We start from the raw sequence: 21456 nt of genomic DNA, 5'->3' as shown, positions 1-21456 counted from the left end.
TTATGAAACGTATGCATCCTACCTCAGATGCAGGGATCTCAATAAGTCGGATTTGGGTCAGATTTTTAAAAATTCAAATCCGAACCTGAAAACCAAATTAAAATCTATATCCAGATCCAAATCCGGCGGGTTTTAAAAATTCATATCTATATCCGTATCCAACTAAAAATCCAAAATCCGAACCCGAACCCGGCGGGTTTTAAAAATCTATACGGTTGAGTTGAATGAAGATCTAAGAGATAAAATTTATTAAATATTTTTATATATTATATAAATAAATAAAAATAAATTATGTATATATATAATTTATTTGGATTTGGATTCGGGCTCGGGTTGGGTAAATACAAAATCCATACCCGTATTTATATCTGTCGGGTTTTTATTTTTTATATCCATTATCGAATCCATACCTATTTAGCTCGAGTAAACCCGTCACATTTATGTTTGAGTTCGAATAATATTTAGAATATTCATACTCATTGACATTCCTAGATGGAGTATCAAATTCGAAGTGTGAACAAGTTATTATTATTACAATTAAATTCGGTCCAAAATCAAAGTGGGCTTTGAACGGGGCCCAATAAGCGAACCGTTCCAATCCCAACGGCGAGATAACAAAAACCCATAAACCCTCGTCTTCGTCTGCCCCCTCGAACGCGTTGCGGAGGCACAGCGAAGCCGCCGAAGAGAAATGGCCGCCGCTCTCCTCCTACGCCGCCTCCTCCGCTCCGCCACTCCCTCCTCCCCGCCCCTCCTCTCAAAGCTTCCTCTCCCTTCTAGAACCTTCCCCTCCCCCTTCCCCCGCCTCTTCTCCGCCTCCGCCGCCTCCTCCCCCGCCGCCGCCGCCGCCGCACCCGCGGCGGGGAGCACCGACGCCCTTGACGCGTCCCGGCTCCGGAACGTCGCCGTGATAGCCCACGTCGACCACGGGAAGACGACGCTCATGGACCGCCTCCTCCGCCAGTGCGGCGCCGACCTCCCCCACGAGCGCGCCCTCGACTCCATCAGCCTCGAGCGCGAGCGCGGCATCACCATCGCGTCCAAGGTACGGATCGAAGTCGAATCCAACCGCTCCTCGTAGTAGTTAATTGCATGAAGAATCCTCGGTTGGAATCGAATCTGATGAGATTTCGATCGGTTTCAGTTTAGAAGAGTTCATTTCGATCTGATTCGATTCACTTGGAATGGATATTTCTGTTAGGAAATAAATTGGAGTTGAGTTTAATTTTGTTCTGTTTTATTGTTTATGAAATGGGAAATCATTTTCAATTTGTCTAAAAAAATGTTTTTTTTTTACAATTGAATCTCGGTTGGAGTTGAATCTGATAATAATTTAATTGATTTTACTTTGCAAGAGTTCAATTTGATTTGATTTAGTTGGAATGGATATTTCTGTTTGGAATAAATTTGAGTTGAATTTAATTGTGTCCTGTTTTTATTGTTTATGAAATGGGAAATTATTTTTCAATTTGTCTACTTTTTCTAATATACACTTTTTAAATGGTAATTAAAGCAGTGGCAAGTGATATTATGAGGAACCCCACAAAATTCTTCGGAGTTAACTGAAATCCCATTAAATTATGATTTCAAACAAGGACTTGAGACAACTAGAAACGCGATGCTGGAGAATTCGAGATGAGTTCAATTCATTCATTTCTTGATTTTGTCAGGTCACTTCCATTTCATGGAGGAATAATGAGCTCAACATGGTTGACACACCTGGTCACGCGGACTTTGGTGGTGAAGTATGTAATTTAATCAAAACCTTTTGGTTTTTCTGCCAGTTTTGACTGATTTAGAAGGAAAATCAGGCAGAAAAGTAAAAAATTGTATATATTTTACCGATGTATAGGTTGAGCGTGTTGTTGGGATGGTCGAAGGAGCAGTCTTGGTTGTTGATGCAGGAGAAGGACCCCTTGCACAAACAAAGTTTGTTCTGGCGAAAGCTCTGAGATATGGGCTTCGCCCAATTCTCCTTCTGAACAAAGTTGATAGGCCTTCAGGTATGCGTTCTAATATACAATACAAATGCTTCTTTTTTTTTTTCGTAGTGATGCTTCTTTTGTTGCTATTACTTAAATAACTTACTCAATATTTTTATTGTATGTAATGCTGTTCAGGTTTCAAAATTAATATCTAGCAGATGTCATTTTCTACCATAATAATAAGTTCATTCACTATTCTCTCTGAAAGGAACCAGAAACAGAAACTGAACCTTACTTTATGATGTCCTATAAGAGCAGTCTAGTCAGCAGCTCAATTCAGGCAGTTGGACTACCATAAAAAGTTTTTGATTTTTCCTGCTTTTTTTCTGTTTGATGTCTTTACAGCTTTACTTTGTCTGCAGTTTCAGAAGAGACATGCAATGAGGTTGAGAGTTTGGTCTTTGATCTTTTTGCTAACCTTGGTGCAACAGGTGCTTTTAGTTTTAACTCTTTTTACCTCTTAACTGTACATTTTGATGTGATTTTTGAGTTTGATGTTGTTCTTTTGTTCAATTACACAGAGGAACAGCTAGATTTTCCGGTTCTTTATGCTTCTGCTAAAGAAGGTTGGGCTTCCTCAACATTCACGAAAGGTCCTGCAGAGGATGCAAGGAACATGTCAGCATTACTTGATGCTATAGTAAAGCATGTCCCTCCTCCAAATGCAAACCTTGAGGCTCCCTTTCAGATGTTGGTTAGTATAAGTAATCTACATGGCTATTGATATTATTCCTGTGATTTCTATACGATGCGTCACTTCTTAATTTAATTTTTGAAGCTATGTTGTTAATCATATATTATAGTCTTAGCTCTTGTCGGACTATGATATGCATATTTCTTTCTTCTTTCTTTCTTTTTTTTCCCCTCTATCTTCTTTGCTCTTTTTTATTCGTAGCTTCATGATGGAAATTTCTGATGTAATTGACGGCATCCTTGTTTGTTTCGGTGGAAACGCAGTTGATTTTCGTATTCTTTGTTACTGTCTAGCACAACTTTTCTGATGCATACTTGTATTGATTTTATGAATTGAGGAAATCCCTTTCTTAATTGAACTTTGGCATTGTTATCTATGTCCTCTTTGTAAAAATTTAACGACTTTTGATCCTCTTTGTTGGCTAGTTTCCTGCTATCTCATTTCTATACTTCCCACAGATTTGTTTTCTGTATCATTGTATGACTTCTAGGACAAAGCGTATTGAGATCTTAACAGCTGGTCTTAATTAGGAGTTGTGCTGTTTAGTAGAAATACAATAACCTTACATATTTGCCTTATTTTTTTTGAAAACCATGAAGCCTCTTCAACCTTGGAGTACTGTTCTCCTGAAGTAAGGTGCTCATCCTACTGAACTTGTATGGATGTCTGAACTGTTTAGTATGGCTAATTCATCTGGCAACAATCTGCATAGGACAACTAGCATCTATCTTTTAGTTCTTTGAGATGTTGTTTCTTCATTTTCATTGTCCATAATTTTGATATTTTCTGCTACAGGGCATTGTGATTTACGTATTGCAGTTTTACTTTCTTTTTCTTCCCTTTTTTAAACTTCTTTTTTTATGTTACCCTTGCTCATTTATGTGTGTCTTCCATCCATCAATGGTTTTTGAGGTTGCTAATGACGTGAAGTTCTCCAGCTGTTGTTTCCAGCATGGTTTTATTAGTTTCTCTTTGCTGGAAATTACCACAATTGATATTGTGGTCAATATTCTCTTTTGGTTTTATTTCTTTATCTACCAAGCCTTGAAAGACATGATTATAGTCTCTGGCAGGTTTCTATGATGGAGCGTGATTTCTATCTTGGACGAATACTTACAGGACGCATAACATCAGGAATTGTTCATATTGGAGATAAAATACATGGCCTTCGATGCACAGATGATGGAGTCCAGAAGATTGAGGAAGGAAAGGTTGATCTCAATTATGTCTTTTACTTACCATTGTGGCATTAGGACTAGATGAGTTGAGCTGATCATGTTAAATAAGATGAACTCCTGTCTTAGGATTTATTCAAACTTCAAAGACTTTTGTGCATGCTGATACACCGTTAATCATGGCCACTTATACTTAATTTTGATGATATTCAGGTTGTTAAGCTTATGAAAAAGAAGGGCACAAGTACTGTCATAATTGACTGTGCTGGGGCTGGGGACATAGTTTCAATGGCTGGATTAATGACTCCATCTATAGGGCACACTGTTGCAAATGTGGAGGTACTTATTCCATAAAGCTTGCCTTTGCACATGTTGTAGTTTTTATGAACAGAAGTTGCTGAGGGCAAAAAGACATAGAGTATCTACTACTTACAGTGTATCATGCAATGATAAAACTGTACTTGTACTTAGTCATCATGAATTTTGTAATTGTGAAAAGATAATCCTCTTATGATATGTTGGGTTCTTTGAACAAAAATAACTACTATGGCAAGGGTTTCTCTGTGTGCTGTGCTATTGTATTTTTGTTATATCTATATGTCAACACAATTGAAGAGAAGAGATATATAAACTTTTTTTTTTTGGGTGCCGATTAATGACTACAAAAACCTCAGGTCATGACTGCTCTGCCAACTATTGAGTTGGATCCCCCAACTATTTCTATGACATTTGGTGTCAATGATTCTCCATTGGCTGGCCGCGATGGAACCCATGTAAGTAGCAGATAACTATGGAAAAGTTAGCTTAGAATGCTCATGCATTCTTGTTATTGCTAAAATTCATCTCTTTTGCAAGTCTGTGACATTTTCTCATTACATAATGTCTTTTCTTTCTGTATTTTGTGTTCTTCAATGACTTTATAGTTTAGAAGTATTGATTTTTTATGTCAGTTCATTTTCTACATTGAAGTTGTTTGAATAAGATAAGAGGTGCTAAATAAGTGTAGAATTGAGTATTGCTGATGAGTTCTGTTCACTTTTTAGAGAATTTCCTCCTAAGTTAAGCAGGATGACATTTGATCGATGTTTTTTAATGTTTTGTAGAGATTCATCTTGCTGTGCAATAATTTGTCACAATTTTACTTTTGTCACTTTTCTGTGGAATAATGTAAAGGGACTATTATTTTTTTTTCCAGAGTGATGTAAAACGGAAAATTTTTGTTGAATGTGGTTGGGAGGTCTTAATGTTATTTGAATGAATCTCTCAGAACTTGCTTCTATGTTATTCGAAGCAATTTTTCGTTTCTAATATTTGGGATTTAGCTTTACCCCATGATGACTAATAGGATTTGCTCTCCTTGTCCTGGAGTGCCTTGAATTAACTTTTTCTTTGAAAGGTAACAAAATTCAGGAACATCTGAATATCTCTTTTTTTAGTCTTTTCGTATTATATAGTTTTTAGTACATTCTTGAAACCAATGTTTGAAGAGCTGGTGACATACATATATTTTTAATTTTCTTAAGCGTACATAAGCAGCTTTAATTTATTGAGAGCACGTATTAGTCTCCGAATTATGTGTTAGTTTACCTGAAATCTTCCTTTGTTGCTTAAGACCCTAGTGTACCTTTTCTTTGCACTTGCATATTCAGCTGCACAGTAATGTAGCATGTTTGAAAACCTCAAGAGGCTTACAATTTTCCTTCGTAGGGTTTATTCTTTCAGATCATCCTTAGTTTTCTTGTAATAATGGTTATATCATTTACAGTTAACTGGAGGAAAAATAGGTGACCGTTTGATGGCAGAAGCAGAGACAAACTTGGCAATTAATGTTCTTCCTGGACCAATGTCAGAATCCTATGAAGTCCAAGGGAGAGGAGAGCTTCAGCTGGGTCCTAATCTATTTGCACTTTTTTCTCTAATTACATAGTCTTTTAATTTCACCATAGAAGCTACTCTCTCTTGAGTTGCATATTTCTCACTTGTCTATTGGAGGTCTTTCTTGTACCATGCAGTTTTTAGTTTCTCACTTATTTTATGACATTGGATGCATTTGCCTTTCTGAAACTTCCAGGTATTTTAATTGAAAACATGAGGCGTGAGGGGTTTGAACTCTCTGTTTCTCCCCCAAGAGTCATGTGAGTTCTTAATTTTGCTGCACTATAGTTTTGTTTTTCCATGTTTTATCCTGCTAGCATGGTTCTCATCTATTTATATTTAACATCTGCTTTTAATTAAACAAGTAAAGCTCAGTTTGAGTGCAGTTTATACAGTGTAGCTCATAGCCAACTAGTCATAGACCACTACAATAAAGTCCCTACGTACTCTTAATTATTTTCACTATTGGTCTTGTGAGAATGCGTCTGAGAGTTAATAGATCATCAGCAAACCAAATTGTTGTATGAATGGATGCATCACATAGACAATTATGTGTCCCTGAAATTTTGAAGAAGTTCTATCTTGTTTCTTTATGTTCATGTGGAAATGCATACTGTTTAGCAATGTCGGTTGGCACTCAGTGAAGAATTTAATGTTTTGTATTGTAATATTACCTGTTTTCTCTGGATTCAAGTGCAATATATTTCAAGAAAATGCGTAGGATATTCTTAGATAATCTCACCAAGTCATTCACTTAACATGATAGTATTTTAACAACCCTTTGCCTTGCCTCTCCACATTTTAAACTGGTTGTCTTTCCACTATCCAATTTCCCATTTATATAATTAATGTAGATATATTTGGTAATATGGCAAACATTTACTGAACTGTTGGATTCTTGATTGCAGAATGTTAGCATTGTCGTATTCTTAACTGAAGCTAATTGTTTCTTGTTTTCTTGGACTAGGTATAAAACTGAGGGTGGTGAAAAGCTGGAACCCATAGAAGAAGTGACAATTGAGGTAAACTCTTATAAGCAATCTAAATATTTTTGCTTTCTGTTCTTGTTGGCAATTCTTATTGATAAATCATATGCATTCAGGTAAATGATGAACATGTGGGCCTCGTCATGGAAGCCCTTTCACATCGGCGGGGTGAGGTGGTTGACATGGGCCCTGTTCCTGGTTGTGATGGGAGGACTCGAATTTCTTTGTCCTGCCCATCTAGGTTGGCAAATGTTTTATTTTCCGTTTCTTTTCCTATTCTCGTTTGTATGATATTCTATTTATTTTTGACAATCTAGGGAATGCTATTTTAGTTTGAATAGTTTTGATATTCAATGTTAGCTGAGCATGCACTGAGGAAAAGAGAATAATTTTCCTGCAATGAAAGATATCTTTGTGAAGATGATTCATTCTATGTCCAACTCAATAATAAGGCAGAAGGAAGCTCTGAACATAGCTCTGGCTTGCTTATAACTTAGTTTGCTTATATCTGGTTTTTGGAACATAATTGTTATCTGAGCAATTAGCTATCCTTTTCTGAAATAGGCAAGCTTGACCATATGGTAATTTCTCGAGATGGCTATTTTTGTGATTACACTTCTTATAGCATCTGGAAATATTAACACTGAAAATTTGATAAATGAATTATCTCAGACTTAATTATGGGGTTAGCATATTGGTATTTGTGTATAATTAATTTCTTTTCTCATTATGCAGGGGCCTAGTTGGCTATAAAGGTGTGTTTAGCAGCGATACACGTGGCACTGGATTCATGCACCGTGCTTTCCAGTGTATGTGTTTTGGCTCGTAGACGGCCTGCAGTTATCTCATTTCACAGATTGTTTCTCTCTTTTTTTTTATGGCTTTCACGTGAATATTTAGTGCAATTATTAATCAGTAAAAACATAGAGATAAGTAAGACATTTTAAAATACCCTATTTTCTGTTAAACTCTGTATATTTTACCTTCTTAATTTATATATGATAGAGAAAAATTTGTCTCCGATGCAATTAAATATATAATGATCTTTTGTGGAGTCTGGACTGGAGTTAACCGCTTTATTATCTAGTCATTGTATTATTAACTATATCATGTATTGGGAACATCGGATCTTACTATGTCTACGTTAAATTTCTTTCTTACTGGCAAGTTGAAGTAGTAAGAAATATGTTGTTCAATTTGCTATACCACTTAAGAAAAACTTGTCTGTGTCTTCCAATCGAGTAAGCCAAAATTTGGATCATTTGATGAATGGATTCTTAACATTCTCAATTTTTGCAGCTTATTCAAAATATCGAGGCCTACTTGGGAATGTTAGGAAAGGGGTATTGGTAAGCAATTTCTTTTTGCCTGCTGGATTTTTCGTTGGTAGATCAACAACTGGTCGCCTATTAGGTTTTTTAAAAAATTGATTACATGAGCAAACACTCACAAGTGAATTTGCCTATTGCATAGACGTTATGCAGCATCTTATCTGGTTACACCGCCTTTTAGAACAATGGACTTTCGATTAATACCTTTATTATGGATGTTCCTTAGTCCTTACATATTTTTGTGTACATTATAAATAGGTATCAGTGGGCAATGGAATTGTCACAGCACACGCCCTTATGAGTTTAGAAGCACGTGGAACTCTCTTTGTTGCTCCTGGTGTGGAGGTAGTACTCACTCAATCTTACTTCGTTGGTTTTCAACAGCTCTTATAGCGAAAGCTACTGTGTTAGTCATATTCTTTACCTATTTCTTTTTTCTGAAGACATACGAGGGCATGATAGTTGGTGAACACTCGCGTGATTCTGATCTTGATGTAAGTATGTTGTACTTTGGAAAGATGAAGTTTACTTTGTTAATTTTCATTCTTGCTATAAGCAGTGATTTTCTAAAAATTACCTTATTGACAGGTGAACCCTGTGCGAACAAAAGAATTGACAAACATCCGTGCACCGGGAAAGGATGAAAATGTCCGGCTATCTCCACCTCGACTGGTATGCATTAATAAAACCATGTTATATGTTTTTGTATGATCATAGGTTATTCAGATGTGACAAAAGGAGATGCTGCTTTGTCCGTCCATCATGATATCGACGAGCAATTAATGTCCATTCTATACTATAAGCGTTGTATTCATTGATGATTGAAATCAGTTATTTTCAGTGGTTCTAGAAATGTGCGATCTGTCTCTAATTTACATATGGAAACTAAATTTCCTCAGATGACTCTGGAAGAGGCAATTGGATATGTCGCTTCAGATGAGCTTATCGAGGCGAGTTTTAATGGGTTTCTTTCGAAGGTTTATCCATCAGCAGGAGTTTATATGCATAAACTGACGATATACACAATTCCATGCAGGTAACTCCCAAGGCTATCAGGTTGCGAAAGAGATATCTCGACGCCAATAAGCGTAAGATGATGAGAAATAAGCCAAAAGATTGAAACAACACTAGGATACATTCTCTTACCTTTTCACCTATAGAATTCAATGGCCTCCAAAGGTACATGATATTTATTCATAATTTATTTTGCCACGCAAAATTTTGATATTGTTTAACATGTTGCATGAGAAGAAAACAAAGTTACCCCTTTCATTGATTTTACTGTTTTTGACATGTGAAGGTGAACTGCAATAGAATAAACCTGGGCTTTTTAGCTGCTGTTAACATTTTGAAAGGATGTATTATCAATAACATTATCCTTAAAAGGATGGATAAGCACTAGGGCTTTATATGGAGCTTGAGGTGTAATAAATTTATTTTCTTCTGTGTTTGTTATTATTATTATTATTATTATTATTATCATCATCCTCTAATCGTAGTTCATCCATAAAATCAATGGGGCATTTTGTTTTCTTTTTTCTTTCTTTCCCTTTTTTTAATCTTTCTGCTTTAAGTTCTTTTTGGCTTTTTTATTACAAAGGTTAACTTCAATTTACCAGTGTATAATAGCAAAGTGAAAATATGCTAAAACACACTGGTAAATCGTAGTTCATCCATAAAATCAATGGGGCATTTTGTTTTCTTTTTTCTTTCTTTCCCTTTTTTTAATCTTTCTGCTTTAAGTTCTTTTTGGCTTTTTTATTACAAAGGTTAACTTCAATTTACCAGTGTGTTTTAGCATATTTTCACTTTGCTATTATGTGGTCTAAAAAATTGCACTTAACTAATTTTTGGGTTTAGCTTATTTTGCTTTGCCATCTTGTGGTTCGAACAGTTAATCTTAATTATTTTGTGATTTTATTTTTATTTTGCTGTAAGGTCTTATTGTTATACTGTTTTTAAACAAATTTTACTTTATTATCTTATTTGATGACAACTATTTTGATATTTTTGGTGAAATAAAAATAAAATTATACAAATATTTTAGAGTAGTATTTTTAAACAAGCACAGAAGCTTGAAGTTAAGGTGACGGTGGAGGTAGAAAAAGTGAGAACTACTAAAACAAAACATAAAGAAAAAATTTTTTATTAAACAAAAATAGTTTTGAAATATAAACTTTGAATATTCACCTAATTCTTTTTATATAAAAAAATGATATAAAAAAGCTAATTAAAACAAAGGCACACACTGATAAAAACCATCCTCTTTCACATGGGCATGGGCTACAATTAATACCACCCATGAAACATGGCTAACTATATATATATTGCTCACACAATAAAAACACACAAACATACACGTTCGTTACAGCAAGAACTAGCTATTACAGGAAGAGATATAAGTATGGGGATAAGAAAAATAATATTTGGATAAAAATTGGATTGTTTCCGGAGATAAGAAAAATAACGTCTGGATGAAAATTAGATTGTTCCCGGAGATAAGAAAAATAATGTTTGGATAGATAATATGGAATAAGAAAAATAGTGGATAGTTATATATAGAAAATGAAAGTGTTGGTGGTGATAATTATACCTGATTATTATAGATAACCGAAAATTATTATTTTTAAATAAAAAATTAGCATTTGGGTATAAAAAAAGAATAAAGAGTTATTCCACCCCTTATCTCCAATCCAAACGGTGCCTATATATATATATATATATATATATTATGAGGATACATAGTTTTATTATTATTTTATTATTATTATTATTTTTTTTTTGAGGATACATGGTGCGTCACAAGTAGTTTCGCATGTATGTACATAATGTGTCTCCCACACGGAACACGCACCCACGTGCGCACGTGCGAGGCGTAAATGCACCAACATGCTTCGCTTAAACGCGTGCACAAAAGTGCTTTTGCATTAAGCTCATTTTGTATCGATTTTTTTTTTTAAAAAAAAATCAGACATTAATATGGCACGGAAAATTTTGGTGAGATAAAAAAAGAAAGGGTCCGGTCAAAGATGTAAGAAGACGCTCATTAATACTCGGGAGTCCATTTTATGTGATTCAAGGAGTTTAGGTTTGTAGAATTTTAAAAAGTAATTAAATAATATATTTTATTTATTCATTATTAAATTATATCTGTTTATTTATTTATTTATTATTTTTGTCTATTTCGATATGATAATTTATGTAACTTGGTGGTTAACATTCAACTGGGATGTTTGTCCCACGTGGATTGAAGAGAAGGGGAAATCTTTTTTATTTGGCTTAATTAGGAGCTATTTTGAAAGTGTTATTAATCAAAACAAAAATATTATAAAAAACTAATAGTTTTTTAATCAAAATACTTTGTTCTTCGTATTGCATCACACCTGGAAAAGCTTATTGCTGCAACCTGAAGATTCAATTAGTAGGCAAAAGTTTTTTTTTCTTTATTTTTTTGCTTGCAAATACTTATATTATGTGAAATATAGGTATAAATGTATAAAACTTATCTAAACTTAGACTATTTTGATTTGATTATTCAAACTTCTAAAATTTTGACTTTAGTAGTCAACTTTTCAATTTATTTGATTTTAATGATTTGATGGCTTGTCGGATATAAAATTTAAGTTAAGTGCTTACATTAATAAATTTATAATTACATAAATTGTATAAAATATACTACTCAAATTCATAAAAATAAAAGATGCATTTAAATTTGAAGTTAAAAAGTTACTAATTGATTCAAATCAAATAAACTAAAAGGTCAGATAGTAAAATCAAAATTTTTAAAGATTAAATAATCAAATCAAAAGTTTGACACCCCAATAGTTCCACATCGGATAATTATGACTAAATGTGGGAGTATATAAGCTTGATTGGGCTAGACATAATAACCGGGATTAAGCATTTTGTGCTTATGGTTTGGGTCCAACGAGTTATTATTACTAGCGGGTCAGATCGTTACATTTGATATTAAAGCCAGTTCACCAGCCAACGAGTTATTTGCTAGCGGGTACATTTGATATCAGAGCCAGTTCACCAGTCGAAAGTGTGAGATGAGTCTTGGCTGAGTCAGGGTCAGAATGATAGATTAAATCAGAGTCGATGATTAACAGGCTAAGTCAGAGTCGGAATGACAAAGGATAGCGAACAAGTCTCACATCGCCTGGTAATCTTGGGTAGTGAGTTGGGTCGTTACATTTGGTATCAGAGCCAGTTCACCAGCCGAAAGTGTGAGATGAGTCTTGACTAAGCCAAGGTCGGAATGACAAACTGTCGATGATTGACACCCTAAGTCAGGGTTGGAATGACAAAGGCTAGCGAAACAAGCCTCATATCGCCTATTGAGCTCGGAATGACAAAGGCTAGCGAAACAAGTCTCATATCGCCTGGTGAGCTCGGAATGACAAAGACTAGCGAAACAAGTCTTGTGAAAACAAGTCTTATATCGCTTGGTGAGCTCGGAATGACAAAGGCTAGGGAAACAAGTTTGATGAGTCTTGGCTAAGTCAATGTCGGAATGACAAACTAAACTAGAGTTGGTGATTGACAACCTAAGTTAGGATCGGAATGACAAAGGCTAGCGAAACAAGTCTCATATCGTCTGGTGAGCTCGGAATGATAAAGGCTAGCGAAATAAGTCTCACATCGCCTGGTGATCTTGAGTTGTGTGTGTGTTTAGAACTGACGATGACATCAGGGCCTAAACGGAAGGAGTCTGTAACATCCCAATAGTCCCACATCGTCTAGTTATGACTAAATGAGGGAATATATAAACTTGATTAGGTTAGACATAATAACTGAGTTCAAGCATTTTGAGCTGATGGTTTGGGTCCATGGAAATATATAAGCTTGATTAGGCTAGACATAGTAACTGAGTTTAAGTATTTTTGGCTGATAGTTTGGGTCCAACGAGTTATTATTGCTAGTGGTTCCACATCGTCTAGTTATAACTAAATGTGAGAGCATATAAGCTTGATTGGGCTAAACATAATAACCGGACTTAAGCATTTTGGACTGGTGGTTTGGGCCCAACGAGTATAACTAGATGTGGGAGTATATAAACTTGATTGGGCTAAACATAATAACCGGGATTAAGCATTTTGGGCTGATGGTTTGGGCCCAACGAATTATTATTGCCAGCGGGTCGGATCGTTACACAAATGGATGATAGTTGAGGTAAGTTCAATATATTTTTAGCTAAAATATATCCTAAACTAATTCTATTATCCCATATATGTGAGATAATAAAGAGATCTTGTGGTAAGCAATATAATGAGAGATTTATTCTATTCATCCATCAAATTGATGAATAGTTAGAAATTTAGAAGCACAAAAATTGCTCTACTTTTGATAGCACAATAACCGTACTCTCTCTATATATATATCATTACTATGGATATTTATCTATTGAGGTTCCATCAGGTACTAAATTAAGGTTATGGCAAAACAGAGTTGAGCCGAAAGTGTACAGTAGAATTCTAGAAAATCTATTATTACTGATTCATTAAAATACACAGAACATAATATTATGTATACAAATAAATAAAATATTTTTTAACTATATATTTTAAATACGCTTAATATAATCTTCCTGTAATGTCAAATAAAAGTTTAACACATCCACATGCATTTGATCATCACTTCCCTTCTTAGTTTCCCACAATAAATAAATGTCACCCTTTACACGGCAAGAAAAGATTCCCGACACATATGCTTTAAATAGGAGAGGGTTTCGTCTTGCGCAAATGAAAAAAACCCAAAACTCTCTCTCTCTCTCTCTCTCTCTCTCTCTCTCTCTCTCTATTTTGTTTCTCTCTCTTCAAGGTGAGAGAGTGATGTGAACCCAACACAGAAAAGGAATAATTATTAATTGCATGAACCATGCAAGGTCTATCAACCATAATTTAATGATCCACAAGTTCTAAATTTTAAATTTAAGTTTAAATTGTTAGATAGATTATATATACAAAATATATAATGTTTATTCTATGTGCATGCTAAAATTATAACTTTTAGAAACTTTTCATTGATACGAACTATACATAGATCTTTCTAATATCATTAATTAATTAATATTACCGATCGTTGCATTCTACAAAAATTCATAATATATACGCGAACAACTTAGGAGTTATAAATCACATCTTATAACATATATTGTGCTTTTAAAAGAATTTTAAATTAAGAAAGATCCTTTCAGTTAATTAAATTTGTAGCGTGCATGTTATTTGAACAGCACTTATAATAAAAAAACTTTCCAATAAATTTTTGTCTACAACATAAGCAAAAGTTTCAACTTAGTTTACGAAAGAAACAGAAGCAGAGCGCAGACAAACAGATCAATCAGCAGCGGAGGCTTACAGTATGGGAGCTTGAGATAGTCCCGGTCCATATATTATGGCTCCAGGTCGCGGTCCACGCAATAAATAAACATCTTCGATCTCCCAACCGCGAAAAAGGAGATGTGCCGTACGGCGACGACGTCCCCATCACTTCTGGATCAGCTGCTTTTTCTGGGCACCGACAGGATTGTGTTCCGCACTTTTCGCTCCGCCGTACGATAGAGCCAGCGGTCAGCAACGCCATTTATTCTCTCTTACCCCCTCTTACTTTTTACAGTTCAGTACTACACCCCCACCACCCCGGCCATCACCTGCACGTAGAGATGTCAACAGGTCGGATTCGGGACAGATTTTTAAAAATTCGAATCCGAATCCGAACCGACTCCAAACCTGAGACCCGAATACAAATCCGAATTCGAACCCGACAGATTTTAAAAATCCATATCTAAATCCGAATCCGACAAAAAATTCGAAACCCGAACCCGAAATAATTTTTTTTTTTTCAATATTTCAAAATATATTATATTAAATCTAAATTTTTAAAATACAAATTTAAATATAACATCAAATTTTTATATATATATTATATATAATACAAAATAAATTCGGGTTCGTGTTCGGGTCGGGTGCAATCAAAATCCATATCCGAATCCATATCCGTCGGGTTTCTATTTTTTATATTCATATTCAAATCTATATCCATATCTATCGGATATATCCGTTTTATTCGGGTTCGGATTCGGATAAAATTTCGAGTATCCATACCCATTGACATCCCTACCTGCACGTGAAACTAGGAATGTAAATGGGACGAATTCCGGAGGGATATTAAGAATTTGAATTTAGATTTGAATTAATTTTAAAAATTTATATTCTAATTCAAATTCAAAATAATTATTTTTTTAGTATTTCAAATATATATTATATTAAATTAAATTTTACAATATAAATTTAAATATAACATTAATTTTTTATATATATACTATATATAATGTAAAATAATTTCAGATTCAGGTCGGGTACAGCGAAAATTCATATTTGGATCCATATCCGTCGGATTTTTATTTTTGATATCCACATTTGAAACCATATCGATTCGTTTAGCATCGGATAAACCCGCTTCATTCCGGTTCGGGTTCGAATAAAATTTCTTGTTATACCAGGTGGGCAAATATGAATATCACTAGCCTTTTGCGGGAATAAATATAAAAAGTTCAATTTTATAGGAATTTATTTACTATTCAATATGTTTATAGAGAGAACGGTATGAAATTAACCCTTTTTATAAATATAAAAAATTTTTTACTTATAAATTATTTTTGATAATAAAACTTTCAAATTGATAATCCATACCATTAAATATGATTTAGAATATTTAAAATATTTAAAAAATAAATTTTATAATTTTTTAAAATTATAATAAGGCCCATCAAGTGGGCATAAAATAATCGGTCAAAATAGAACAATCTCATAAAAATATAGGATTAGATTTTTCAATTCAAGATCGGAGCTATTAACACCGACTGTCCCTAGAGCAAGTGGCAAAGGGCTTGGTTGTTGGTATCCGATACCCAAGTTCGAATCCTAGTTGATTTATATTTCCAGCTAAGTTTATTTCTAAATGAAATAAACGAAGCGGGTAGCGTACTACCTATCTCTAAAAAAAAAAAAAAATTGGAGCTATTGACCTTCATCTAGATAGTGAATAGAATTTTAAATTCTATAAAAAATTTAATCGATTCTGATTTTTTTTATACCCTTAGACTAGCAAATATCTCATGTTAGTCTTTTAAAATTTTTAATTTTGAAATCTCTTTCGGCTGTAAGGTAAATGATGTGGAACAACTATGAAATTTGATTTCCAAAAGTTTTAAATACTTTAAACTAAATTATATTTAATAATATAAATTGTCGATTCAAAAATTTATCATTAATTAAAAATAACTTATAAATATGAAGACGGTCGTATTCACCCGCACACAGTGGGCGTGTTTGGTTCGCTTCCTTTTCACCCAAGAATCAGAATCAGAATGGGTGAATCCGTTTGTGGGTGTTTAGTACGCGGGAGTCCCATTCCGATTCCGATTCCACACTGTGAGCGTATTTGGTTCGCTTCCTTTTCACCCAAGAATCGGAATCGGAATAGGTGAATTCGTTTGTGGGTGTTTAGTACGCGAGAGTCCCATTCTGATTTCGATTCCCGAGTGAAATGGGAATTCCCCAATCACCTCTTTTTTCAATCCGGCCCAGCAGACCGGATTGGAAGTTGAATCTGAACGGAATGGATATTTATTCGAATTAAATTTATTTTTTCAACTTTTTAAATTAAAATAGGAGTTAAAATTTTAAAATTAAATATATTATTTTAAATTTTAATTTGAACTTAAATTAAAAAATTAAAATTTAATCAAGTATTTTAAATCTAACTTATGAATTTGAATTTAAATTAAATTTTAATTTATATAAAGTTTTATTCAAATTTTATTTCAAACTTGAATTAAATTTATGGATTCAAATTAAAATTTAAATTGTAATTTTAAGTTTGAATTTGAATAAATCAAAATTTAGTTTCATATTTTGAATTATCCACTCAACTTCAAAGTTTAATTTTTTTTAAAAAAAAATAGATTTAAAATTTTAACATTATTTCAAAATTTTGATGTAAATTTTTAATATTTAATTTTTAATTTAAATTTAAATTAATATATTATAAAGATAATGTTAGTATATTAATTTGATTACGTTTTTTATATCCACCTAAACCAAACATTGACAATGAGAATGATTTATTCCGATTTCGATTCAGTTGATGAACCAAACAGAATTAGATAATGAGTCATTCCGATTCCGATTCTAGCTTATTTTAATTTCGATTTCGACTCTGACTTCGAACTAAACACACCCTGTATGTATATATATATATCAAAGGGAGAACTTGGATATGGATAGTTATGCATAATGGATCCCCCACGTTCCTGGTGTCAGAGTCCCCCACGAGGAGACATGCACATGTTTTATAAAGCTAGAGCAATTAGGAGCCCTCAAGTGCTTCTTAATGTCCTAGCATTTTGTTATCAAAATTTCAATTTAGTAGAAAAATGACATTAATCACGCTACGTAAAGAGACAATAGAATAATAATAAACATGATTAAGTCATAAAATGCTGAATGTGGGAATCGTTGAGGGATTTTTGGACTAGCTCTGATAATATTTAACAAAACTATTAATATAGTACAAAACGAAATAGAATTAGTCTCAACTTATTTATCCTTAGATATTGACAGCTTAGCTACTTAGTTACTTTTTGGCCTCGTTTCTCGATTGGAAAATGTTTTAGAGTTTACGCGAGTATTTGTATATATATATATATAGAGAGAGCGCGCTAGACTGGTATACTATCGGTAGCACAGAGGCCTTCGTGTTACCAAATTATTTTTAATGATGCGGCTTTCAAATCGACGATCGGCTCCATCAGACTTGATCTACACTATTGAAAATATTCAAAAATTAAATTTTATAATTTTTCAACATCATTTGACTAGTGATCAAAAGGTTTCAAATTGATAATTTTAAAGGTAGATTTGATGTGTTTGTGAATTTAACGGTATAAAACAATCGAAATTTGATAAAATTTTTATAGAAAATTCTTTTCACTATTTAGAATAAGATCAGTATCTCTGATATTAAATTCAAGTCTTTTATTATTATTTTTTAATAAATTTTTTTTTTTCAGCCGTTCATTTTTAGACTACTCGTTTGATTGAATTGATGCAGGAAAATTATAATTAAAGTTGCAGAATTTCAATAGTCTAGAATACAAGTTAACAGCCCACATCTCTCGATTTGGAAGCATTCTTTAAACACTGTGCACGGATGCCCTCCGTTCTTACTAAGAGTTACCACCCCCTCTCTCTCTCTCCTCTCTCTTCTCCTCCTTACTCACGTATATCTATATATCTATCTATAGTCTCACCTAGAGAGAGAGAAAGAGACAGAGAACGAAAGGGGAAGACTGAGAGATGAGACCGAGTTGCGGGAGAAGAGAGAGAGACAGAGATGAGAATACTAGGCTGAACATCTACAACACAATCTATTGGTTCTAGCAAGTTTTTTACCTTCGATGAAATATGCGTTAGGATGACGGAGGACTGCTTTGCTCTCCGAGCAGACTCCTCTCCTAACAGAGTCGGAGGCTTCCGTGCTTCATCGTTATTGATGCATCTGAAAATTTTAATTGATGATCGGCTTCGTTTAACTCGATCTAGCGTATTTGAATTTTCTAGAAAATCAATTTGTTTTTTTTATATCATTTACCTAGTATCGAAAGGATCAAAATCATAATTTTTAATGTTAAATCTTTCCGTTTTCAAGTTTCTAACGTCTAGTAAGTATTCAAATCAGATGAATTTTTATAACTAAAATTCTTTATACTATCTACAAAATATCAATATTTGTATTTAAAATTTTGTGCTAATCATCCTTTTATCAATTTTTATTTTAGCGTTAAAAATTATTGATTTTGAATCATTTCGATTACTGTAACATGATATCAAAAAATCCAATCTTATTTCTAGAAACTTCAAATACCTAGATCAAGTCTAACGGACCGTATCTTCAATTCGAAATATCTTTCATCATGAAAACGACTCGAGCCTACACGAGCCTCTTCCTGAAGCAGCAGTCTTCTCTCTCTTCTCTCTCTCTCTCTCTCCTTTCTCCTCTCTCTCTCTCCTCTATATATATTTAATATTAGTATATTATATATATATCTTATAGAGCCTTCATTATATATATATAATCTAGGCTACTTATACTTCGGTAGCCACGAGAGCGTCGTCCTGCTACCATTTTTTCATATGCGTCTTCCAATCGACATCGGCTCCGTTAACGATCTACACTATTTAAAGTATTTTAGAAACTAATTTCATAATTTTCGATACCATTTACCTATAAACAAGTAGTCAAATTGAATGGTTGAAATAAATAATCTTATATATATATAGTATGAATCTAATTCATAGTATATATATATATATATATAAACTAGCTGTTAATACTGTCAATACATAAACTATTGACTACTATTAATTTTTATCCTGAATTGAAAAATGTGTTAGATGTGCCCTAGTTTGAGTAAGGTTTATAGATTCTAGCTGGACTCTCTTCTCTCTCTCTCTCTCTCTCTCTCTCTTCTCTCTACTTCTTCCTCTCTCTCTATATATATTATTATATATAATAGTATATATATCTAATATAGGCCTTTAAATCTCTAATGTTACCGTAGCTTCTGTAGTATAGTCTTGTTTCGATTTAGGGTTCAATAACGAATCCATAGTAAAGATGTTAGGTTATTATGAAGTTCTTAGAACAAATTTAGTTTGTTTATATCGTTACTTATTAAATAATTAGTCAAAATGGACGGTGAAAATGAAATTTTAAAATTGAGTATAGACTTTTAAATCAGAGATCAGATGTTATCTAATCTAGATAGTTATAATATTTTCTATCAAAATTTGAAGATATTAGATTCTCTACACAGTTAAATCCACAATCGCCATAGTACCAATTAAATTGCATTTGAAATAGTTTATCATAAAGAAATCTATGTCGAAAATATAAAATTTTATTTCAAAACTTTACTACACCTAGTGATCAATGTTTACCGTGTTCTATTTGAACACCCTAAGTCGACGCAACTTTACATACGAGCCCCCTATAGATATATAGTAGACATATATATTATAATATAATATATTTATATATATATATATATATTAGTATATATATATATATATAGAGTCCGGCTATGATGCTTGTAAAAGCACCAAATACTTGGTGCTTTTAAGTTTTTTACCATTAGATCTACTCCTCGGATCATTTTCAACCATTAGATTATACTATTCAACCAACCACCCACTCAACCCTAGGGGGCCCACATCATCCTAACCGCATATCTCTTAATCCAATGACTAAAAATCTACAAGCACCAATAACTTGGTACTTTTAAGAGCATAGGAGCTCAATTATATATATATATATATATATATATATATATATACACACACAGAGTCCAGCTACAATGCTATCAATAGCACCAAACACTTAGTGCTGCCAGGTTTTCTGCTATTAAATCTATCCCTTTGACCATTTTCAGTACTTAGATCATACTACTGTGCTTTTAAGAGCACAGGAGCTCAACGTGTTTATAATTTTTTAGCCTTTGGATCATCTCAAGGTGCGAATCTATCGTGACAAGCTATTAATAGTGTTACACGAATCATGAAGCTATCAAATAGCCAAAAAATCACAAAAATAAATATTTGTATACTTTTAAAAGCACATGAGCTCAACTCTCTCACTCTCTATATAGTGAATGTTAATAGACCTATTGTTTCACTTGAATTTCGTATTGGATGTAAGAAGAGACACTGAAGAATGAGTATAGTTCCAGGTAGGGTATGATATGAATTTATAAGCATGTGAACATGCATGATAAAGACATTTTGACCTGAGGAAAGTTACTGCTTGATGTGGACTTAAACTGAATGATAGAAAATTAAACAAGACTACGAGCACGATAGAACTTGAACTCAGAACATTCTACCATAATAAAATAAATGTGAAACAATTATTATTCTAACAATTCAATAGCTTAAGCTCATAGAGACGTAAGATACTCTTTAATATTTATATATAACAATTAATTAGTTGACCGATAACTAAAAATAATAAATGTTCAAGCGTTAGTCGTTGAACTTTACGCTGGACATTTGAAAATGGAAATATTATTTGTAAGTATTTCATTTCAGTCCATACCAAAAAAAAATTTATTATATGCATTTGGCATACATCCATAAATTTGTGCACCATAAACGATCTACTTGATCTACGGCCTATCAATCTCATATTTTTAATTCAACCGTTTATTTTTTTTTAGTAGAGAAACAATTACTACTATTCAATGGGTGCTATATGTATATAAATCGAAATATGAAAAAAGCAGATAAATGAGAGGATTGATATCATGGATGCATAGGTTAAAACACAGTAAATATTCCTTAAATAGTA

The 21456-nt window shown here is 33.3% G+C and overlaps 1 protein-coding gene across 1 annotated transcript; it reads left to right on the top strand.

The window, feature by feature from the left end:
- On the top strand, positions 634-9531 carry LOC109722500 (GTP-binding protein TypA/BipA homolog). Its single transcript, XM_020250586.1, has 19 exons — positions 634-1045; positions 1671-1745; positions 1853-2003; positions 2348-2416; positions 2507-2679; positions 3753-3890; positions 4068-4193; positions 4529-4627; positions 5620-5743; positions 5926-5989; positions 6697-6751; positions 6832-6956; positions 7451-7524; positions 8015-8064; positions 8305-8391; positions 8490-8540; positions 8635-8718; positions 8946-8996; positions 9083-9531. The coding sequence occupies exons 1-19, from the start codon at positions 692-694 to the stop codon at positions 9164-9166; spliced, it is 2034 nt and encodes a 677-aa protein (XP_020106175.1). The 5' UTR covers positions 634-691; the 3' UTR covers positions 9167-9531.

This window comes from Ananas comosus, linkage group 16 (genome assembly GCF_001540865.1).
Source record: "Ananas comosus cultivar F153 linkage group 16, ASM154086v1, whole genome shotgun sequence".
Classification (NCBI taxonomy): domain Eukaryota; kingdom Viridiplantae; phylum Streptophyta; class Magnoliopsida; order Poales; family Bromeliaceae; genus Ananas; species Ananas comosus.
The sequence above is the reverse complement of the archived record's forward strand: the minus strand, read 5'-3'. Positions and strand labels throughout refer to the sequence as shown.